The sequence below is a fragment of the Eptatretus burgeri genome, chromosome 6 (genome assembly GCF_056783735.1).
Source record: "Eptatretus burgeri isolate ZD-2024b chromosome 6, Ebu_testis_v1, whole genome shotgun sequence".
Taxonomy (NCBI): Eukaryota; Metazoa; Chordata; class Myxini; order Myxiniformes; family Myxinidae; genus Eptatretus; species Eptatretus burgeri.
In genome coordinates, this window is record NC_140966.1 from 32,467,672 (window position 1) to 32,487,406 (window position 19,735).

General features: G+C 42.6%; 1 protein-coding gene across 1 annotated transcript in view; it reads left to right on the forward strand.

Moving 5' to 3' along the window:
- Positions 1 to 341: 341 nt before the first annotated feature.
- Positions 342 to 19,735, forward strand: part of LOC147024510 (uncharacterized) — a 48,778-nt gene continuing 29,384 nt past the window's right edge. The window contains exons 1-3 of the mRNA XM_085884509.1: positions 342 to 544; positions 13,834 to 13,953; positions 14,064 to 14,123. Coding sequence (XP_085740635.1) covers positions 513 to 544; positions 13,834 to 13,953; positions 14,064 to 14,123 — 212 coding nt within the window. The 5' untranslated portion in view covers positions 342 to 512. The remainder of the gene's footprint in view (positions 545 to 13,833; positions 13,954 to 14,063; positions 14,124 to 19,735) is intronic.

Here is a 19,735-nt window from a genome sequence, read left to right on the forward strand (position 1 = left end):
CACGTCAACCGCGGCCTGGCCGGCTCAATGAAACAAGATGGCGACTTTCTTGCTCTCCAGGATCGACTCTGTCCTTTGCTTTGTCCTGAGGCCTCCAAAAACAGTTCAAACAGCTGTCTCCATCGGCGCCAAACATCGATGAGGTTCGAAGCATCCAGAGACGGTGGTGGCGTTGGTTTAAAACTCTCTACCAACAGTCAATGTGAATAACCTCTGTCACCATGAACTGAACCAGACGAGGGTTCGACCCCACCTGTACATTTACAACTACTACTACTACTACTAATACTACTACTACTACTACTACTACTACTACCACGACGACCACAACTCCCAACACTGACGTCACGCAATGTATCCCATGGTAACAGTGGAACGGTACGTCACAAAAGTCAGGGTATTGTCCCGAACAATCAGTTCGATGTGGATCTGTCGCGGTGATCGACGTGTGTCAAGTCGGCTCCCGAATATTTCATTGAACATTCATCGAAAGAATTTATTTATCTCTCAAGATGCGGATCGTGAAGAAGAAAACGCAACTGAGGTACCTCACACGGACTTTTCACAACATTAAGTGAATTTTATCTCGTCATGTCGTCGAGTGTTTTATTCTCCGTCTCCGTGTGGTGATCCGTCCCGTCAGCGGAAATACGTCATCACGTCTTCACGTCGTTCGTGCTTTCTCAAACGGAGTTATTTATTTATTAACGATAATAATCTCTGTGGTGATTTTCATACCAAGGACGAAACCACATGTACGAACGGACTTATTTATACATTAAGTTACTTCATGGAGAAACTCCCGCTCCCCTCAACATCATTACTGTTAAATAATTTCGATATTATAGATTCGGGGTTGTTCCCACTTGTGTTGAAGAGCCTGTTTTCCTGATCCCGGGTTTTTTCCATGAAGGATGAGTCATTGATGTGTGCGCCATCCCACCAAAGGACGTGAAGGTAGAGAACCATCTCCCAGCACTGGGGGTCTTGGTGGATGTTAAAGATCCCATCATGTCTCGTGTCAAGAGTTGGCGAGTTATCTCCGGCACCCTGAACAAATGACAAATTCCTGCCGGTCACCAAAAGGATTGGCCAACCAATTCGTGAAAGACTTGTGCCACAACTGTTCCCATTGCAGACCCAAAACAAGGGATGGGTGGTGGAAAAATAATAACATGAAGAGAAAGTTTAAGGTTATAAGTTTGTCTTTATCTGGAAGAAGTGAACATGGGAAGTGTCTGGAGAGATCTGATCTGAGGGAAGTGATACACGGAATACCACTTCAACCACACCGATTAAAATATGTTATCTTCGCACAACAACCTTCCACAACATATATATATATATATATATATATATATATATATATATATATATATATATATATATATATATATATATATATATATATATATATATATATATATATATATATATATACTGCAGTTGGAGACAAAATGGGTCACTCGATTCGATGAAGAACGGGTTATTGAGATTCTAAACCCATCAAGATTTGTTTTAAGCTGCAGCAAAATTCCACTCGAGAGTGCACCACGGTAATGATGGACCAAATGGCCTTATTTCCTTGTTTTGAGCCAACTTATTGATTAATTATCAGACAGACGAACACTCGAACAAACAGAGAATTGCCTTTCGGGTGTGGGAAAGGAGTGTTTTGTGGGAAAGGAGTGTTTTGTGGGAAAGGAGTGTTTTATAGGAAAGGAGTGTTTTGTGCCCATGACCTGACCGTTGGTACCCCCAGCACGGATTTAAAAGATGGTGGAGATTGGTCCAGCCGTTTTTTTACCCCATCCAGAGGACTGGATGTTGCATTTGGGTGATTTTGTCTTTGCTTGTTTTGTCTGTGCAGAACGCCATGTTTGTCTATTAATTGCGTACTCTTGGAAAGTTTGTCCATTAATTACGTACAACTGCAATGTTCATGCTCTGTCTGTTAATTATGTATCGTGGGAACGTGAGTGTGTCTATTTATTACATATGTGAGGAAACGTGAGTCCTTCTCGTGCGATTGGAAGGTGACTTCGTCGATTAATTATGTACATTGGGAACCATGACAATATTTCTCCTTCGACCCCGATATCCAGTGCCTCAATATTCCCGAAAACACTTCAGACTCCTTGGAACCTTGAAGACCCCTTGGAACCATTAATGCACTATAGGACCCTTAAGATGCTTTGGAACGCTCAAGACTCTTTTGGACTGTTAATTCAGGTTTTCTAGTTTGCATTTCCTGAAGTATCAATTTTGCAAAGGCCATGTGCACACGTCAAACATTTACCCTTCGTGTCCATTCATGGTGTTAAACCCCTCCAAGTTAGTACCATCCCCCTCTTCTGCTCCTCCCTCGTCCTGCCTCCTCTCGACTTCAACCTTGTCCTGCCCCTTCAAAACTTATCCCTCCCCTCCCCTACTTCTCCCCACCCAATTTCACCCCTGCCCGTCAGGAGCTCCCCACACCCGTCCCAAATCATGTGGACCTCAAACATCCAAGGCCACTGTTCCAACCTGCCAGATGTCTCAATCCAGTCCACTTCAGATAAACCGGGCATCATCTGCGTTACTGAATCCTTCCTTCCACAGGACATCAATGACTCCTTCATGGCTCTCCCTGCCTATTGCTTCCTCCAGTTTGATCGAGGTGAACTCTGTCCTAAGCCCCAGGATGCCTCTGGTTGCAACTTTCCCTCAGTTCTCACCTCATGTTTGTGTGTTGCACCATTCTTCCAATGGTGATAACTTCATCTGTATTTTTCTCTGAGATGACATGGATAAACTTTTATTCATTCATCCCAACTCTCTCTTCCTCATTTGTGGTGACTTCAATTGTCATCGCGTGAATTGTCTGTGTTGTTACTTTTCTCACGAGTCATGGCACTTCTGCAAAGGACTTTTATGACTGCATCAGTCTAATTCAATCTGTGAACTTTCCCATCCCGATTTCTCCAAATGGAAAGTCTTCCCTCCTGGATTTGTTGATGACCAACTTCCCCGCCATTGCATAACGCTCGTCCTCTGCCACAGTTGGCTTTTCTGATCATGTGTTGGTGAAGGTCACATCTGTCTGGCTTTTCTCAGAGAACAGCCTCGGTGCCAGCAAGTCTGGCAGGAACTGCAAGCAGCCATCCCACTTCAGGACTGGTCTCCTTTATCGACTGCCCCTGACCGCCTCAGCCTGGGAATTCTTTCACAGAAACCTGCTCTCTCTTATGCACAGATTATTACGATCTCATCTTCAGCCATCTTATCCATCCCCCTGCTCTTGGTACTCTGAATAATGGGGTGAGGCTGTTGCTTTAAAACAACTTGCATTCTCCTCCTGGAAGGTTAATCCAACGGAAGGCAATCTCAGATCATTCCACAAAGTCGCAACAAGTGTGTGTTTACCCTCAGGAGAGCCAGAAAACAACATCTGTCCAATCTCCTAAATTAACTTTCAAACTCGACTCCTTCCTCTAAAACCTGGTGGCACCTTGTCACGTCTGTCTCAGGTGGATGTTCCCCTTCCATTCCTTCTTTCACTTCAAATGGCAACATAGCCGACTGCTCATGAGAAGGCTGAATGCCCTAATTCCGTGCTTGCTTCAAAATCTTGTGTCCCTCATCCCTCTCTGTCTGTATCTATCTTTCCCAGTCGTACCCAGCGACTCCTAAATTCTGCGTCTTTAGCATCTGAAAAGGTGTAAAAGTTTCTGGCAACCTTACACTCTGACTCTGCGACTGGACCGTTCAACATCAGTTCATGTGTCCTTAAAACCTGCTCTGCTGCTCTTGCACGATCTCTTTCTGCCCTTTTCATCCTGTTATTTACCGTAGATCATCTTCTCTCTGCTTGGAAATCAGCCAATGTCACAGGATTACATAACAAGGTGTAAAAACGTATCACATGACATGGACGGGTCACATGACTATACTTAACCACATCTCATTGCACCCATGTCTGCATGCATTATCATAAACTACTGATACATCTCACAAGTTTGAACAAGACCGATAAATGCTTGTCCGAGAAATGGTCATTAGGATGTGTTCAACGTCGGGTTTTTCGAACTAAAATAGCTGCCAGTCGGCCATCTTCGATCGAATCGCGAAACAAAATGAGGTGCACATGTGAACCATCATGTGTTGTCTTTGTGCCATCTTTGAACAAAATCGGTCCATACATGTCCGAGATATGGTTGCGGACGGACGACACCAAATCCATCAGCCCCCCTTTTCGGATTAAGTCCAATGGGTGGAAAATAGTTTCAGTGGCAAAATCGCTCTGAGTTGAAATGCAAGTTGTGGGTCAGAAATTGCCTAAAATCATGTATTTTCTCGAAGATGTCCGCTCCCAAAACACCTCACTTCAGGATCTTCGAACCTTCAGCGTTCACGACGCCACGTGTCAGACCCGTCACAGGTCCATGGTCCATGAGTCGGCGGGACCCGGGCAATGACCAGGGGGCCAGTTTATATCCCCAGTCCATCCCTGGTTTCCAGAAACTTCGAAAGTAATCTTTCCTTTGTTTTCACGAAACAGACTGTTCAAGTTTATAAAAAAAATAAACACAAAGTATTAAATGAAGTGTAAAAAGTAAACTGATGCTAAACATCTCTTATGTGAAAAGTAAACACAATGGAATTATAACAAAAAACAGGAATATGTTGGGAAGTGGAACGAAAAATGCAATTTTGTTGAAAATTGAACTGGAGGTGATATTGAAGAACTTTTTTTATTTTTTAATCAGGAAGTCAATTTACCAATGAGATTCCTGGTGAATTTGATCTTCCTGGGTATTCGCTCCTCTCTCGTGTTTCCTTGTCAGATGAACTGCAAGCAGTCTATAATGGGATAAACAATCCCACCTTTTGGTACGACCGACTCAACAACATACAGAGTGGAAATTCACCATTTTCACAAAAGTACAAACGATGACACAACCACGTAGAGTTTAGTTTCGCTTTGTTTACCAATTCCTGGCAATCTAACATGGCGGATCAAAAATGTGGTGACGTCACAGATACATGTACCATGCAGATTGGCTGGGGAAACGGGCGTGGTGGGGGGGGGGATGTTTGTATGAGGAGGTGAATGAGGTGAAATGTAAATTACACATCCTATTAAAATAATTAATGTATGAATTAAGAAAGGATTTAAAAATAGACGATTACGATTATTGTGATTAAAGTACAATTTGGTTCAAGTACCTTTGCCCCAACCCACCCCTCAATCAATCCCTGGTGTGTTCAGTTACCAAGTTTAGGGGGTGGGGTGGGGGCACACACCATGGTTTTGGCGTCCCAGCTCGAAAGTATACACTGCTTTCGAGCTGCACAGGATTGAAAGATTCACAAAAGTTAAGCTGTGTTGTACTCCATGACAATGTGATCAGCAGCAGCGTCGTTATGCACATTCTCCAGGGGTGTGTTTAGTTACCAAGCAGCTAGCTAGCGCTTGTCAAGCCAGTCGTTCCTTATCGACGGTTTCAAATGAAGTGCTTGCTTGAGTGCTTAAGCCGCCACTTGGCGAGCACTCCACAAGAAACTTGGGAACTTAACACACCCAGTATAGCAACTCTTTGTGAGATAAATTTGTAAAAAAGAGGAAATTCTTCCAGTCCATTCACCCCTTATCCATTGTCCTCAAGCTTCGACAGTCGGATCAATTTCGCAAGTGGTCGAACATAGTTCTTGCCACGAACTTGAATGCTGGCAGTTTGAGCATGGCCATCTGAACCTGGAAAGGTCTCCATGACCTTACCAACTGGCCACTGAGCACGAGGCAGCTGGCAATCGACAATCAAAACCACATGGTCCGTAGTCAACCCCAGACTCTCCTTCTGCCACTTCTGTCGAAGCTGGAGACTGGGAAGGTCATACTTAATAAAGTTGGACCAAAATTGATCAGCAAGGATCTGGCTGTGATGCCAGCGACGGCGTCCGAGAAGCTCCGTTGCTGTTGGGGTAACTGAGACCAACTGGGTAACTGGGATGTTGCTCCGCTGCTCTTCTTGCTGTTGGGGTAATGGAGATTGACGGAACGAGCGGAGCTTGACGGAGGAAATGGAACAGAGTCCACCTGCGAGTAGGAGACACCAGACCGAGTGTCGCCTTAGCTCGTTAAACACTTCCACATGCAGACCTCTTTGCACTCACGTTGGGCCGATCTTTTCACAAGTTCTTTTCTTTGTTTCCAAAACTCCCCAAATCCACATCTTTACACCTTCCTCTGCATTTCACAATCCCTCACCACATCCGTCATCACATCTGCTCCGACTACACACCATTAGAATCCTTTAGTTTTCCTTCCCCCTTTCCCTCTCCTCAGCGACTGGGCTTACGTTGGTCTGTCGACCACGCCTGGTAAATCAAAGGTTGCAAATGCCTCAAACTTTCTCTCTTCTCTGAACTATCTAACTTTCCTCAGGTATGATTCTGATTGTGCTTGTCATGTTAATGTGAGTTAAGATTGTCGATGTACTGGACAGGTTAGCTCTGTTCTGTGTCCTCTTGTAAATGCGTGTATTTTCTTTTGCCGCACCTCATAAATCCTTACTTTCCCCTGCTATACATGTTGATGTGGATTAAAACCTGTGATTATTCATTCATTTCGGTTTATTGAGAAATTCGAAAATTCGACAAGGCAGTCTGAAGACTGATATTTGTCAAGATTACAATAATAAAACAAACTTACAAATTTCTATATATAGAGGAAGAATAACAATCATATAAAATTGCATGAAATAAATGTATAGAATAAAAATGCAAATTCGCCAGAAAGCAAAAAGAGACATTTTTAATTTCAATAAAAAATGTACAAGCACAGAGTCCGCACAGCTCAAAGCTCACTCAGCCAGGGTATACAGAGCGCTGGCATCAGCAAAGAGATCAACTGCACCGCAAACATCGAGCAGGACCCACACACGCCCAGTGTACACAGCGCGAGCACCGTTGCGGTCTGCGTGCCCAGGCCCCGCAAGTGGGAACATTTCCTCACCCTCACTTGTAATAAATTGCTTATGTTATAAATGTACCTAGCTCGTCATGTTTTTTTCCTCCATTGGTCCAGCATAGTCCACACGTAGTGCCAGCCGGGAAGTTTTACCCCAGGTTCTTGTGAGCCGGTCTGCTCGGCAGAGCAGACTTTGCAGCTCTGCTCGGCTGCACCTGATCAGGTAAATTCATGCAAGTATGCATCGAGGGCACGAGACCCCCCTTAGTGTGGCCATACACAGATAAGGTACCCACTCGACGTAGTGAAACCCTGCCAGTATTGGCAGTACCAATCATCGTCCATGGATGATTATCAACCAGCCGGCGTGTGGAGTTATCCGTGCTTGGTGGCCTCAGGACCGGGCCTTTAAGAGGGACCCGATTGGTCCCCCTCATGGCAAACTTTGAACCCGGATCCGCAACAATGTGTTGGTCATCTGCCGTAAGATTTGTGAAGGGGATAACCTGTGAAATGCTTTCTGTGCAGTGGCTGGCTCAGAAAAGAAACTTTTGCTCCGAAATCTAATAAATAAAATTTGTCGGCTGTCTGTCTGTTTGTATATTTGCATTTTTTAAAAAGACCGCTGGGCCGACAACCACCACATTTGGCACGCAGACCAAGTCCCAACACAGGGATTGTCCTCAGGGTATTTTCATCCACCATTTCAGTCTTTAAAGACCCCAAAGAACTGTAAGAATCCCAAGACCCATGAAACCGTTTACAACTTCAAAGACGCTTTAAGAAACTTTAAGATCACAAAGATCCTTTAGACCCCATTGCACCCTTTGGAGCCATTGGACCTCGAACACCCTTTAGATCCTCTTAGACTCCTTTATACCCTTTAAACCTTCACACCTTTCAGACATTTCAATACCATTTAGACCCCTTAGACTTTTTGAGACTCCTTCGACACTTTAGACCATTTCGACCTTTTCAGACCTTTCAACCTTCAGACCTTTGACCATTGCACATTTACAAGTTGACCATTTAGACTTTTAATTTGCCATCAATGACCTTTCATCGAGTACTTCCATCCACTTATTTGCTCCACAAAATAACCACACAAACCAAGTCCTGGCGAGGGTCTGCAATAAGCTTGGGCGAAAGAATTGATTACCCAGTTAGAATTGTTTCCCTCCAATGGAACCGGCAATGGAACCCTAAATTCCACAGAGCCGATTACCCGCCTTGCAAGTCTCTGGAGACGTTTCCTACTCTGCCTTATCTCACTTCATCCATCGAAAAGCTATTCGTTGGTTCAGCAAATTATATCGAAAGCTTCTCCTGTCATTCTTTTCAAAATAGACAGACATGTCAATTTTTCTGCGTTTAGTTCCATTTGTGAAGAAAATATGCAGACACGTACTCACGAACTTTGTGCATGTGTGTTGGACTTTTCCTTCTGGGATCCGACAGACAGTATTAGGCTATTATAGCTGTAGAGAGCATTGTGAAATTCAAAATCATCATGTTTCTTCACAGCAAAGATATCGCAGAATATTTATCAACAACAAATAAAATTTTAAAAAGTCTGGAGTGATTGCCTTATACTATACATCGCCTGGGTAAATTTTATTTTATTTCAATAATAATTGAAAAAAAATTACAATTTTCCCAGAGGCTTGGATTAATTTGAAGCAACTTTTACTTATTTGGCATAATTTGTATAATATTGTTATTAATCTGGGGTTCAAGGCTCACCAAGAGGGGAAGCACTTGACTTCCGACTGAACTTCCAGTTCTGAGGCCACTGAGCACAGAAAACTCCATGCTCTGGCGGGTTGTTAAACAACCACGGACGTGGATTTGTACTGCCAATTCTGGCAGGGTTTCACTACTTCGTGTGGGTACCTTACCTGTGGAAGGCCACACCAAGGGGTGGTTTCACGCACTCGATGCGTACTTGAGTTAAATTACCGCATTAGGTGCAGCCGAGCGGAGCTGCCGAGTACATACCAGCTATCAAGAGCCAATCTGTGGGGTAAAACTTCCCGGCTAACACTACGTGCAGACTATGCTGAACCAAAGAAGGAAAAGACATGACAAACTGGGTACATTTAAAATATAAGCAATTTATTACAATCAATGGCAAGGAAAAGTATGTGGAACAATAATCCAAGGCTTTAATACACAGAGATATGTACAGCTGGAGAATGCAAGGATTGGTGTGGTGTGGCAAAAGAAAATACACATACTTCCAAAAGAGAACACAATGCAAAGCTAACCCATCAAGTACTTCCACATTGTTCTCTTGTCCTAACATGACAGGCATCATCAGTATCATTCCGAGGAAGGTACGAGCAAAGAAAGGTAGAAAAGAACGAGGTGTGTGCGACCTCTTTGTTACCTTGCGCAATCGATGGACCAATGCTTCCCAGTCGCTGAGGAGGGGTAAATGGGAGGAGGAAAACTGAGGGTTGTCTATCGTGTGTGGTTGGAGGGAGGTGTAAAATGAGGGGTGTGATGATTGGCGGTGAAATGCGGTAGGAAGGTGTAAAGATGTAGGTCAGGGGGTTTGGAAACAAAGAAAAGAATGTGTGAGAGGATAGACAACCAGGAGTGTAAAGAGGTCTGTATGTGTAAATGCTTTTGGATTAATACTGCTCGTTCCATGCTCCATTAGCTCATTCTGTTCCGTTTTGCTGAGAGCGTAACAGGCGGAGCGATGCGTGTTCTATCTATCTCTCTCTCTCTCTCTCTCTCTCTCTCTCTCTCTCTCTCTCTCTCTCTCTCTCTCTCTCTCTCTCTATCGAGTGCAGCTTGTGGCTGCTAGTTGCATCATTGGTCGGGACACGGCAATGCCGCTGATGCAGTGTCCCCCTTACCAGTGCATTCGTACTCATTTTGCCGACCTCAGAAGGATGACAGGCTGAGTCAACCTCCTGGTGTATTAATTCAGCAGCCCAACGGTGCTTGAACTCAGGACCCTTGGATCCCAAGCCGCCACCCTAACCACTAAGCCAACACCAGGCTTGATGCGTTTTTTACAGCACCCTCATTGGTGTATGGACCATTACCCCGGCACTAGCTCTGCCCATGCGAGGCCTTGGCGGCGGAAATGCCCTCACTCACCCCAAACTCTGCCACGTGATGAAACTCTGAGGTTAACATTGCGCCTGGGTATTTGGTTGCACTATCCGGCCACAAAAACGTGCCGGATACCCAATGAGTGCTGTAAATGAGCAGAACGGTAGGGCTATCCACACGATGTTGAACTGAGCCTAGCACACACTCACATCCTGAGCTAGATGACATAAGTTCTAGAATGGAGTGTCTTTAATAGTCTGGGCCGCTCCCTTGTTCCCTGTTGGTCCCAAAATGCAGTGTGTATCAGTGGTGATGGTGGTGCAGCAGTGAGCATAGTGGTGGTTGAAGTGTCATGGTTGTGGTGGTTTATAGCGAGGGTTAGTGACTTTGGTTTGTGGTCTGTTGCTGTGGGGATTTTATGAAGGCATTGTGGTGGTTGGAGAAATGCTGTAGCATTGTGGTCTGAGTGGTGGAGGTTGAAGTGAAGTGTCCGTTTGATGATGGCACGTAGTTTGAATGGGAAATGGTACACTTATGCAAATGAGCTACTCTGTTGCAATGCATGCATGCATGTGTGACGGAAAGTCCCCTGTGTGAAAGAAAGTAAATGAAATGGATAAAGGATGGGAATAAAGATCTACCAAAAGCCCATGCAATGAATATGACCCACAAACCCACTCGACACAAGGGAAGGGCGATCTAAAATGAAGACTAATAAAACGAGAAGGGAACTCAGAAGAGCACATACCTCCGCCCTGTAATGCTTGATCCAGGAGAACATATCTGGCCCAATACATTTTTGAAACATCGTGCCATAGATAATGTTTTTTGAGCCCTTTCTCTCAATGGTGAAGAATCACTTAAAAAATTATCAGATCCGGATCTGGATCAGGATCTTCACCAAAATCGAATCAGTTTGTCATGGTCACACACCCCACCAGTCCACCAAGTTTCGTCCGAATCCCCAATGGTCAAGAATCACTTAAAAATTTTTAGTCGTCTGATCCAGATCCCGATCTTCACCAAAATCTAATCAGTTCGTCCTTGTCACACACCAAACCTGTCCACAAAATTTCATCGAGGTCCGTCCACTACTTTTTGAGATATCTTGTACACAGAGAAACACACAAACAAGAAGACGACGTCATGCAGATCACGATACTTGCAACATCCATAAAACAAATTTGACCTGAAAAATTAAATGACCTGATATGCAACTCTTCAAATTTCAAATCAATCGGATGAAAATTGAGGATTTTAGCAACACCTCTTTAGTTGTTGACCTTGGGCCTGCTGTCCTTTTGGTCCATGTTGACTTCAAAAATAATTGGCTGGTTGAATTCAGTGACTTGAAATATAAATCCTCTTCAAATATCAAGTCAATCGGATGAAAATTGAGGATTTTAGAAATACCACTTTAGTTGTTGACCTTGGGCCTATTTTGACCTTTTGACCTGAAAAACAATAGCTTTCTTCCTTATGACAAACTCTACCATGTGGTGAAGTTTTGTGAAGATCGGTTGAAAATTTTAACCTGGAGGTGACAAACAGACAGACAGACAGAATAACAAAATTGACGAACCAACATACTCGAAAAATCTTCGATTTTGCAAGTAACAAACAGGCAGACAGACAGACAAACAGACAGGGATAAAATGGTCCACAAAAATAATCTTGGTCATCGTCGGTCACGTGATTCGGCAGCCATATTGTTTTTTATTGTTTTTCTCAAAAGAGCCTTCAAAAATCTTCTCTGAAATGGCTGAACAGATCGAGGGGAAACTTCACACAAATGTTCCCCAAGGCATGTGTGGACAATTTTTTTTTTAAAGGAATAATTGATGTCACATGGTTTGGCAGCCATGTTGGATTTAAGCAAAATATTAAATAATGTTTTCTCTGGAATCACTTAATCAATCGACATGAAACGACACAGTTATGAATCTAATAGTGATGGGGAATACATGTTTTCAATTTCAACTTGATCGGACACATGGTCTGGCAGCCAGAATTATTTAATATTTTTGATCTGGGTTTTTTTTTTTTTTGAATAAAGCTCACTTGGCTGAATTTGGATGGGTTTTAGGGTTGAAGGGTAGCATCTGAAATGTGAATCCTATCCAAGTTCCTCCTAATGACTTCATCCTTTGCTTTTTGCTTGTTTGGTTGTTGTTTCTGTTTCTAATTACTCCATTGCTTTCTTTCTGATTACTCCATTCTGTTTCTGATTGCTTGTTTCTGATTACTCCAATGCAGGACTGTACCTCTTTGCTTTTCCATTTGATTTGAATTGAATTTATTTTAATCCAATTCTGAATTCAATTGAATAATAATTTAAAAAACGTCCTGGGTCCGTTGTGTCCAGGGTCAGGTGTCCGATCAAAGCGGGACATCTTGGTAGCCAGTCATCATTGCCAGCAGTTATAAAGTGGCAGTTCTAATTATGTCTCTTATTAATTACAGTACATAAATGCCACAGAAAACAATTCCTGACGAGGGTCTCCAATCTCTGATTGCTCTTTTTCTTGTTTCAATTTGATTTCATAATTTTTGACACTAGAAAATGAATTGGAGCATGAACCTGTAGATTAGTAGTAGTTTGGCTCTGAAATTGGCAAATTGAACCGAATCTCGCCTTGAGCGCACAGAGGAGTGAGGTAATCATTTTCAGCTGTCTGCCTGTATCTCAGTAAAATATAATTAGAAAATAATTCCAAACATGAAACTTTCTATTTTTAGTGATGTCATAAAGTAAACAAACACCTGGCACAAAAAACTCATGTGATGTGTTAGTTTCAATCAGGTGGTGGAAATGCTCCAATAGTTTAGGTCATTGAACAATATATCACTTACTTCAAAGATCTTTCAGGAAGAGGACACTTGTTGGGGTGTTGAAAAATGTAACCTGAGTAACCGACTGTTTTTTACACAAGTAACCCTCACAAAAGAGGTTTCTGAAATTCTCCTCCTGTGTTGAGTTATGTCTGGGCATCATGTAACTACTGTGGAAAAACTAATGATTCAAACACTTAAGTAAGGAAATAATGATACAAATAAGGGCCTCGATACATCAAAAATGTAATGTGAGTAACCGTGGAATTGCTCAGAGGAGTAAGGTAATCGTTTTCATCTGCCTGTCTGTGTCAGTAAAATAAAATTTGAAAATCATTCCAAGCAGGAAAATTACTATTTTTAATGACATCATAAAGCACACAAACACAAGGCACAAATAACTAATGTAATATGTGACACAAGGTGGTGTAAAATATGCTGCATTAACAGCAGAAAACCTCTGGAAAAATGTTTCTTTCTGCGACCTATAAAAGTTTTTATTTCAATTGAATTATATATTTTAACACTGCAGAAAACAAAATGCCGTTTTGACACTTTGACTTCCCTGTAGTTTCAATTGCAATTTATACTTGAACACTGTAGTATGCAAAAATGCCTTTCGACACTTCCAAAAATCTCCAGTTTAGCAGTACTTGGACAAAATATTACATCTCGACCAATCATACATGATGAGCTCACTCTCTTTGCGTTGGGGATTATCGAGATTTGGATAAATTCCTGGCTTGTAGAAAATATAGATCATGCTTGGAGAGGCAAAGCGAGATGATTTGAAAAGAACCTTCCCATGTCCTTTTATTTTTGTGGGTTTTTTTGTACATTTTTCCTGATATCGTTTTATTTAGGTGATGTTTGCTGGAGGGTGCACTGCAGTGTCAGTTCTTGAAATGGAGAATGTATATGATATCCAGTTTGGCACATGTGTATGAAGTTGTGGATTTACAAGAACTGTTCTTTTTCAGGGAAGCAAACATAATCGAGTCTCCTGGTTCACATGACGTTGCTCTGAACCAGCCTACCAACGTGGACCAGTCATTACCGTCCACCACTCCAAAGAAATCCATTTTTTGGAACCGTCTAAAGTAAATAATTTTATTTTCCCCTTCTTCACTTTTTGTTTTTAACTTGTGTTTGGAAATATCTACCTCAACAAATGTGCAAGATACTGATTTTTCACTCTTTTTCAACATAGGAAAAAGTTCGGCAAACATGACAAGAAGGGGAAGGGTCGTACCGACGATGAACATGTCGTGTAAGTAAGATGGAATGTCATGACATGAAATTTGCCAGCAATAGAAATGGTATTCCCTCAAGGAAATTAATATCAACCCTGCCGTATCTCAATGACATTTTGCACCTTAATTATTTTCTGTACCATCGATTCGAGCTTTCAGGTCAGGAGGATTGCTTTGATGTGCTTGCACCGAGTTGTTTAACTTGGATTGCAATTTTGATCCAGATATTTATGGCCAACATGGTGTTTTGCATGAAGGGCCAGGTATTGATGTGTGTGCCGTCCCACTGAAGGACAAAGCTATAGGACCATCGGCTCGCATTGGGGGATTTATTGGGCGTCAAAGATCCTCTCATGTCTCTTACAAAGAGTTGGTGAGTTATCGCCGGTTCCCTGAACAAATTTCAAAATCCTACTAATCAACAAAATGATTGGTCAACCAGTTCTTGAAAGACTTGGGTGACAACCGTTCCCACTGGCCAACGTTATGAGTAGATATGGGTTGTTGATAGGGTAGTTAAAGAAGACGAAGAAGAGAAAGTTTTTTTAAAGGTTTTCGGAATGTCGATCGTGAAGAAGCACAAATGTCAAATATCAAGAAGTACCTGATTTGAAGAGAGAAGGAATACATGGAATACCACTTCAACCAGATCTATCGAAATGTTGATCTTCATTTGCAAAGATAATCTTCACTTGTGCACTTATTCATGCACACGGAATGGTCATTTATATCAAAGATTATGTGTGTTGTATCTCGTCACGTACATTCACACGTGTACACACGTACATACATACATACATACAGTATGTGACCACACACACATACATACATACATATATACGTGCACATTTGTACAGAATCTTGTCCCAAGCGCACAGAGGGGCAAGTAAATGACAAATTGGACAAGGCCCGAAAAAATGAAGTCTGAAATTGAAACCAGTCACTAATCTTATTTTGCTTTATACACATCCAAGTTTGTGGCATGAATATGCAATACTCTATTTTCATTGGAATTTTTGGAGAAATGGTCCAACGAAGTGGGATGATATTTTGACTCAAACATTGCACAAAAATTATTGGTTAAATTGCCTTTGACTTATTGGTTAATTAATAGGTGATACTCCAACAAGCCGGGAGGCGACATGGCTGCTCGCTCTAGATGGAAAGCTGGCCGACGTGACTAGCCGATATTCATGCACATGCTATCAATCAATTTAGCACAATAAATATGATTATCACAGCCCTCTTAGTTTGTGCTCAGAAACCCGCATTGTGAAATTTCAGGCATGTTTCCAAAAAGACTCTAACAAATGGCAGCCCTGGTAATTCCATTTATCTATTCGCTAAAGATTTTTTCTATTTTTTATATGATGCTGTAAGACATTCTCCTTGGACACAAAAAAACAGGTCCCTCGGAGTTCCAGTTTCGGAGGTATTGATTTTTTTGTACAGTCCACAATAAGAGTATGGTGTACGATAAAGTATTTTAGCTGTTGCTAAGTAACGGAGGTGTGCATAGCAACCATTCATTTTTGTGTACATGCTAGCCACATTGTACACATTTCACCCAAGTTTCATCAAAATCAGACTCTTTCTCTTAAAGATATTCACAATTAACCGTTTCTGAAATGTTCGACATGTACTCGCCCAAAACCTATCTCCTAAAAATATTTTTTGTTAGGGCTGCAAATTGGCATGAATGGAGCTAGATAGATTGCGCACAGAACTCTAAGCTTCGATTTTTCGATTTTTTTTTTATTTTTTTCGATTTTTTGACCACTTTAAAGGGCTGTTGCTATGCCGTTGCTAGGGCCCGAGGTCCCATATTCGAAAGCACATGATTCCCAGATATATTGGTCCTACCTTCCAAATTTCATTGGAATTGGTTGAGTGGTTTAGCCCCTCGGCTTGACCAAAGTTTCGCGGACAGACAGACAGATGGAAATGTCCAGAATAAGGGTGCTCTCAGAGCAGCCAATGATTTGTTGATTCCATTAAAACACGTGGCACTTATGTTGGATGTCAATAAATAATATTTGCATATTTAGTCATACAATGTTTTTGTGAAGCAATGTTTAAGATATTTGTGAGTAATGTAATGTGAGCAACCCAAAATATGTAATTTGTTCCAAATGTTAAATTTGTTGCGATTAAAAATACAGCAATTGGAATTTGGTCTGTACATATCATCCTAACTGTGAAAACAAGTGGAGGAATCATGCACACCCAAACAATTATGGAAGTGCGGGAATAAAAATTGTAATGTGAGTAACCATGCAAAGTGAGTCACCATGTTTATCACATCAATAAAGTGGAAAATAGTATTATTGTGGTATCAGCAGTGAGAAAATATCAGCTTGCAACAACAGAGGGCAGTATAGCACAATATCAAGAGGCAGTATCACACATAAACACAAAGTTACCCTTCATTCAGTGCAGTGACGCATGGACCATGTACAGTCGTGGCCACAAATATTGGCACCCTTGCACTTTTTTTCAAATAATTCACAATTGTCTAAAAATTAGTTGAAATTGACAAAATTATTTGGTCTCCACAATTCTTTATTTCACTGTTAATATTACATAACCTTTGTTTTTGATTCAGAACTTAATAGTGTTTATCTTTTTAAATCAGGAAATAAAAAGAAATCTCATTGACAAAATTATTGACACCCTCGACTTAATATTTGGTAGCACAGCCTGTGGACGAAATAACTGCAGTCAAGCACTCCCTATAGCTAGGAATGAGCTTCCCACACCTCTCCATTGGCAGTTTGACCCACAGTTCTTGTACAAACTGCTCCAGTTCTCCCAGATTTGAAGAGTACCTTCTCCCAACTGCTGTTTTCAGATCTCCCCACAGGAGTTCAATGGGATTTTGATTGGGACTCATTGCTGGCCACTTCAGAACAGTCCAGCACTTTGTCTTGAATCTTTCCTCGGTGCTTTTAAAATTGTGTTTGGGATCATTATCCTGCGGCAACAGCCATGACCTTCCACGGAGACCGAGATTTCTGACACTAGGTTGAACATTCAGGTCAGGTCAGGTCAGGTATGGGAGCATGTGCCAGAACAGCGCGTCGCTGCGTCCACTTTCCGCCAGTACTCCAGGGGCCTCCGTCTGGCCATCCCCCAGGCAGATGCCAGGCCCATCCCCATCTCCTTGAGATGATTGTCAACCTGCTGCAATCACGAGGCACGTGGTCGGCCCACTGGCCTCCTCCACTCATGAGACTCCCTCGATGAGAGAATCTGGTGAGCAGGATCAGCGTCAGGAAAACGAGCCACATGTCCATACAGCCGCAGCTGACGCTCACAGACTATGTTGGTAACAAATCTCATTTGAGTCTCTCTCAGCAACTGCTCATTGGACATAAAGTCCAAGTAGCAATAGCCAAGGATTCTCCGAAGAGACCAGGTACCAAAAGAATGAAGGCGACGTCTCAGATCCCTGGTCAGAGTCCAAGTCTCACATCTGTAGAGCAAGACTGGAAGCACCAAGGACCTGAAGACTCAGACTTTTGTCCTCCTGCACAGGTCCCGGAAGCACCACACCCCATGATCCAGGGAATCCATGACTCCCCAGGCCCGACCCAGAAGTATATTGACCTCCAGCTCACAGCCAGCAGAGACGTGAATATCATTGCCAATGGAAGTGAATCTCTCCATGACCTCAACATCCTCGCCACAAATAGGTACAGATAAGATAGCAACATCCAAGATGTCATTGAAAGCCTGGATCTTAGTTTTGACCCAGGATACCCATGATCCCAGTGGCTCCGACTCCTCATTCAGCACCTCGAGGGCCCCCAAAAGTATATCTAGCATCTCCACAAAGATGACTGCATCATCTGCGAAATCATGGTCAGAGATCTCGATATTTACAAATGATGCACCGCAGGTTGGTCTCTCTGACATCCTCCCCAGAATCTCGTCCATACAAACACTGAAAAGTGTGGGGGCCAGTACACACCCTTGATGAACTCCAACAACTGGAAATAAGTCAGAGATGTTATCACCACATCTGACAGCACTCTCAATACCAGAGTATATTTCAGACATCAGATTCCACAATTGTGGCGGCACCCCATGAAGACCAAGAATCCTCCAGAAGGCATCCCGATTTATTGAATCAAACGCTTTGCAGAGATGAACATGGGCTACAAGCAGGCCCTGCTGAAACTCTCGTCTGCATTCGGTGAGGACACGAAGAGCAAGGATATGGTCAGTCTTTGACCCCTTTGGTGTAAAGCCTGTCTGCTCTAGACGCTGGTGCTCAAGCAGATGGTGGCGAACCCTATTAAGAATTATCCGAGCAAAGACCTTGTCCGGCATTGAGAGCAGTATCATCCCTCGGTAATTCTTGCAGTCCTGGCGATCACCCTTCCCCTTTCCAGAGAGGGACAACAAGGTTCCTCTTCCAGTCAGTTGGGATGATGCCTGTGTTCCAGGCAGAGCACAGAACTGAGTGCAATGACATGAGCACAACAGTTCCACCAACGGTGAGAAGTTCAGCATGACTGCCACAGATCCCAGGAGCTTCACTACATTTCAACCGGTTCACTGTAGCCTGCGTTTCCACATACGAAGGTGGATCTCAGTTCATTAGAGGATCATCAGTAGGGATAGTAACACCCCGACATCCAACTTGACAGCTGGTGGATCAGCCTGGTGCAGCCACTCAATGGAACCGGCCCAGCGGATCTTTACTTCGGACTCCTCTGTCAAGAGCCCACCACCCTCCGCTCTAACTGCAGTACAGCGAGGGACAAGTTTGGAGGAATGTAATGTTTAAGTTCCCCTCTAAGCAGGATGAGCATCACCTGACCGCAGGGGTGATGAGAATCACCCCCTCACAGATTCCTCGCACATAGGCCTCCTTGTCCACCTTTGGCGCACGTTCAGTTTTACGCCTCAGCTCTGCCATTCAGCCTGGCCCTGCAGCACTGGTCAATGGTATCCAGTGTCCCTTGAGTGTCAATCCAGTGTCAATGGTATCCAGTGTCCTTATGAGAAACTCTACCATGTGGTGAAGTTTTGTGAAGATCGGTTGAAAATTTTGACGTGGAGCTGACAAACAGACAGACAGACAGACAGACAGACAGAAAAACAAAATTGACGAACCAACATATCAAAATCTTCGATTTTGCAAGTAACAGACAGACAGACAGACAGACAAAAAAACTAAAACACAGACAGACAAACAGACAGGGATAAAATGGTCCACAAAAATAATTTTGGTCATCGTCGGTCACGTGATTCGGCAGCTATATTGTTTTTTTTATTGTTTTTCTCAAAAGAGCCTTCAAAAATCTTCTCTGAAATGGCTGAACAGATCGAGGGGAAACTTCACACAAATGTTCCCAAAGGCATGTGTGGGCAATTTCTTTTATTTTTAAAGGAATAGTTGATGTCACATGGTTTGGCAGCCATGTTGGATTTAAGCAATATATTAAATAATGTTTTCTCTGGAATCACTTAATCAATCGACATGAAACGACACAGTTATGAATCTAATAGTGATGGGAAATACATGTTTTCAATTTCAACTTGATCGGACACATGGTCTGGCAGCCAGAATTATTTAATATTTTTGATCTGGGTTTTTTTTTTTTTTTTTTTGAATAAG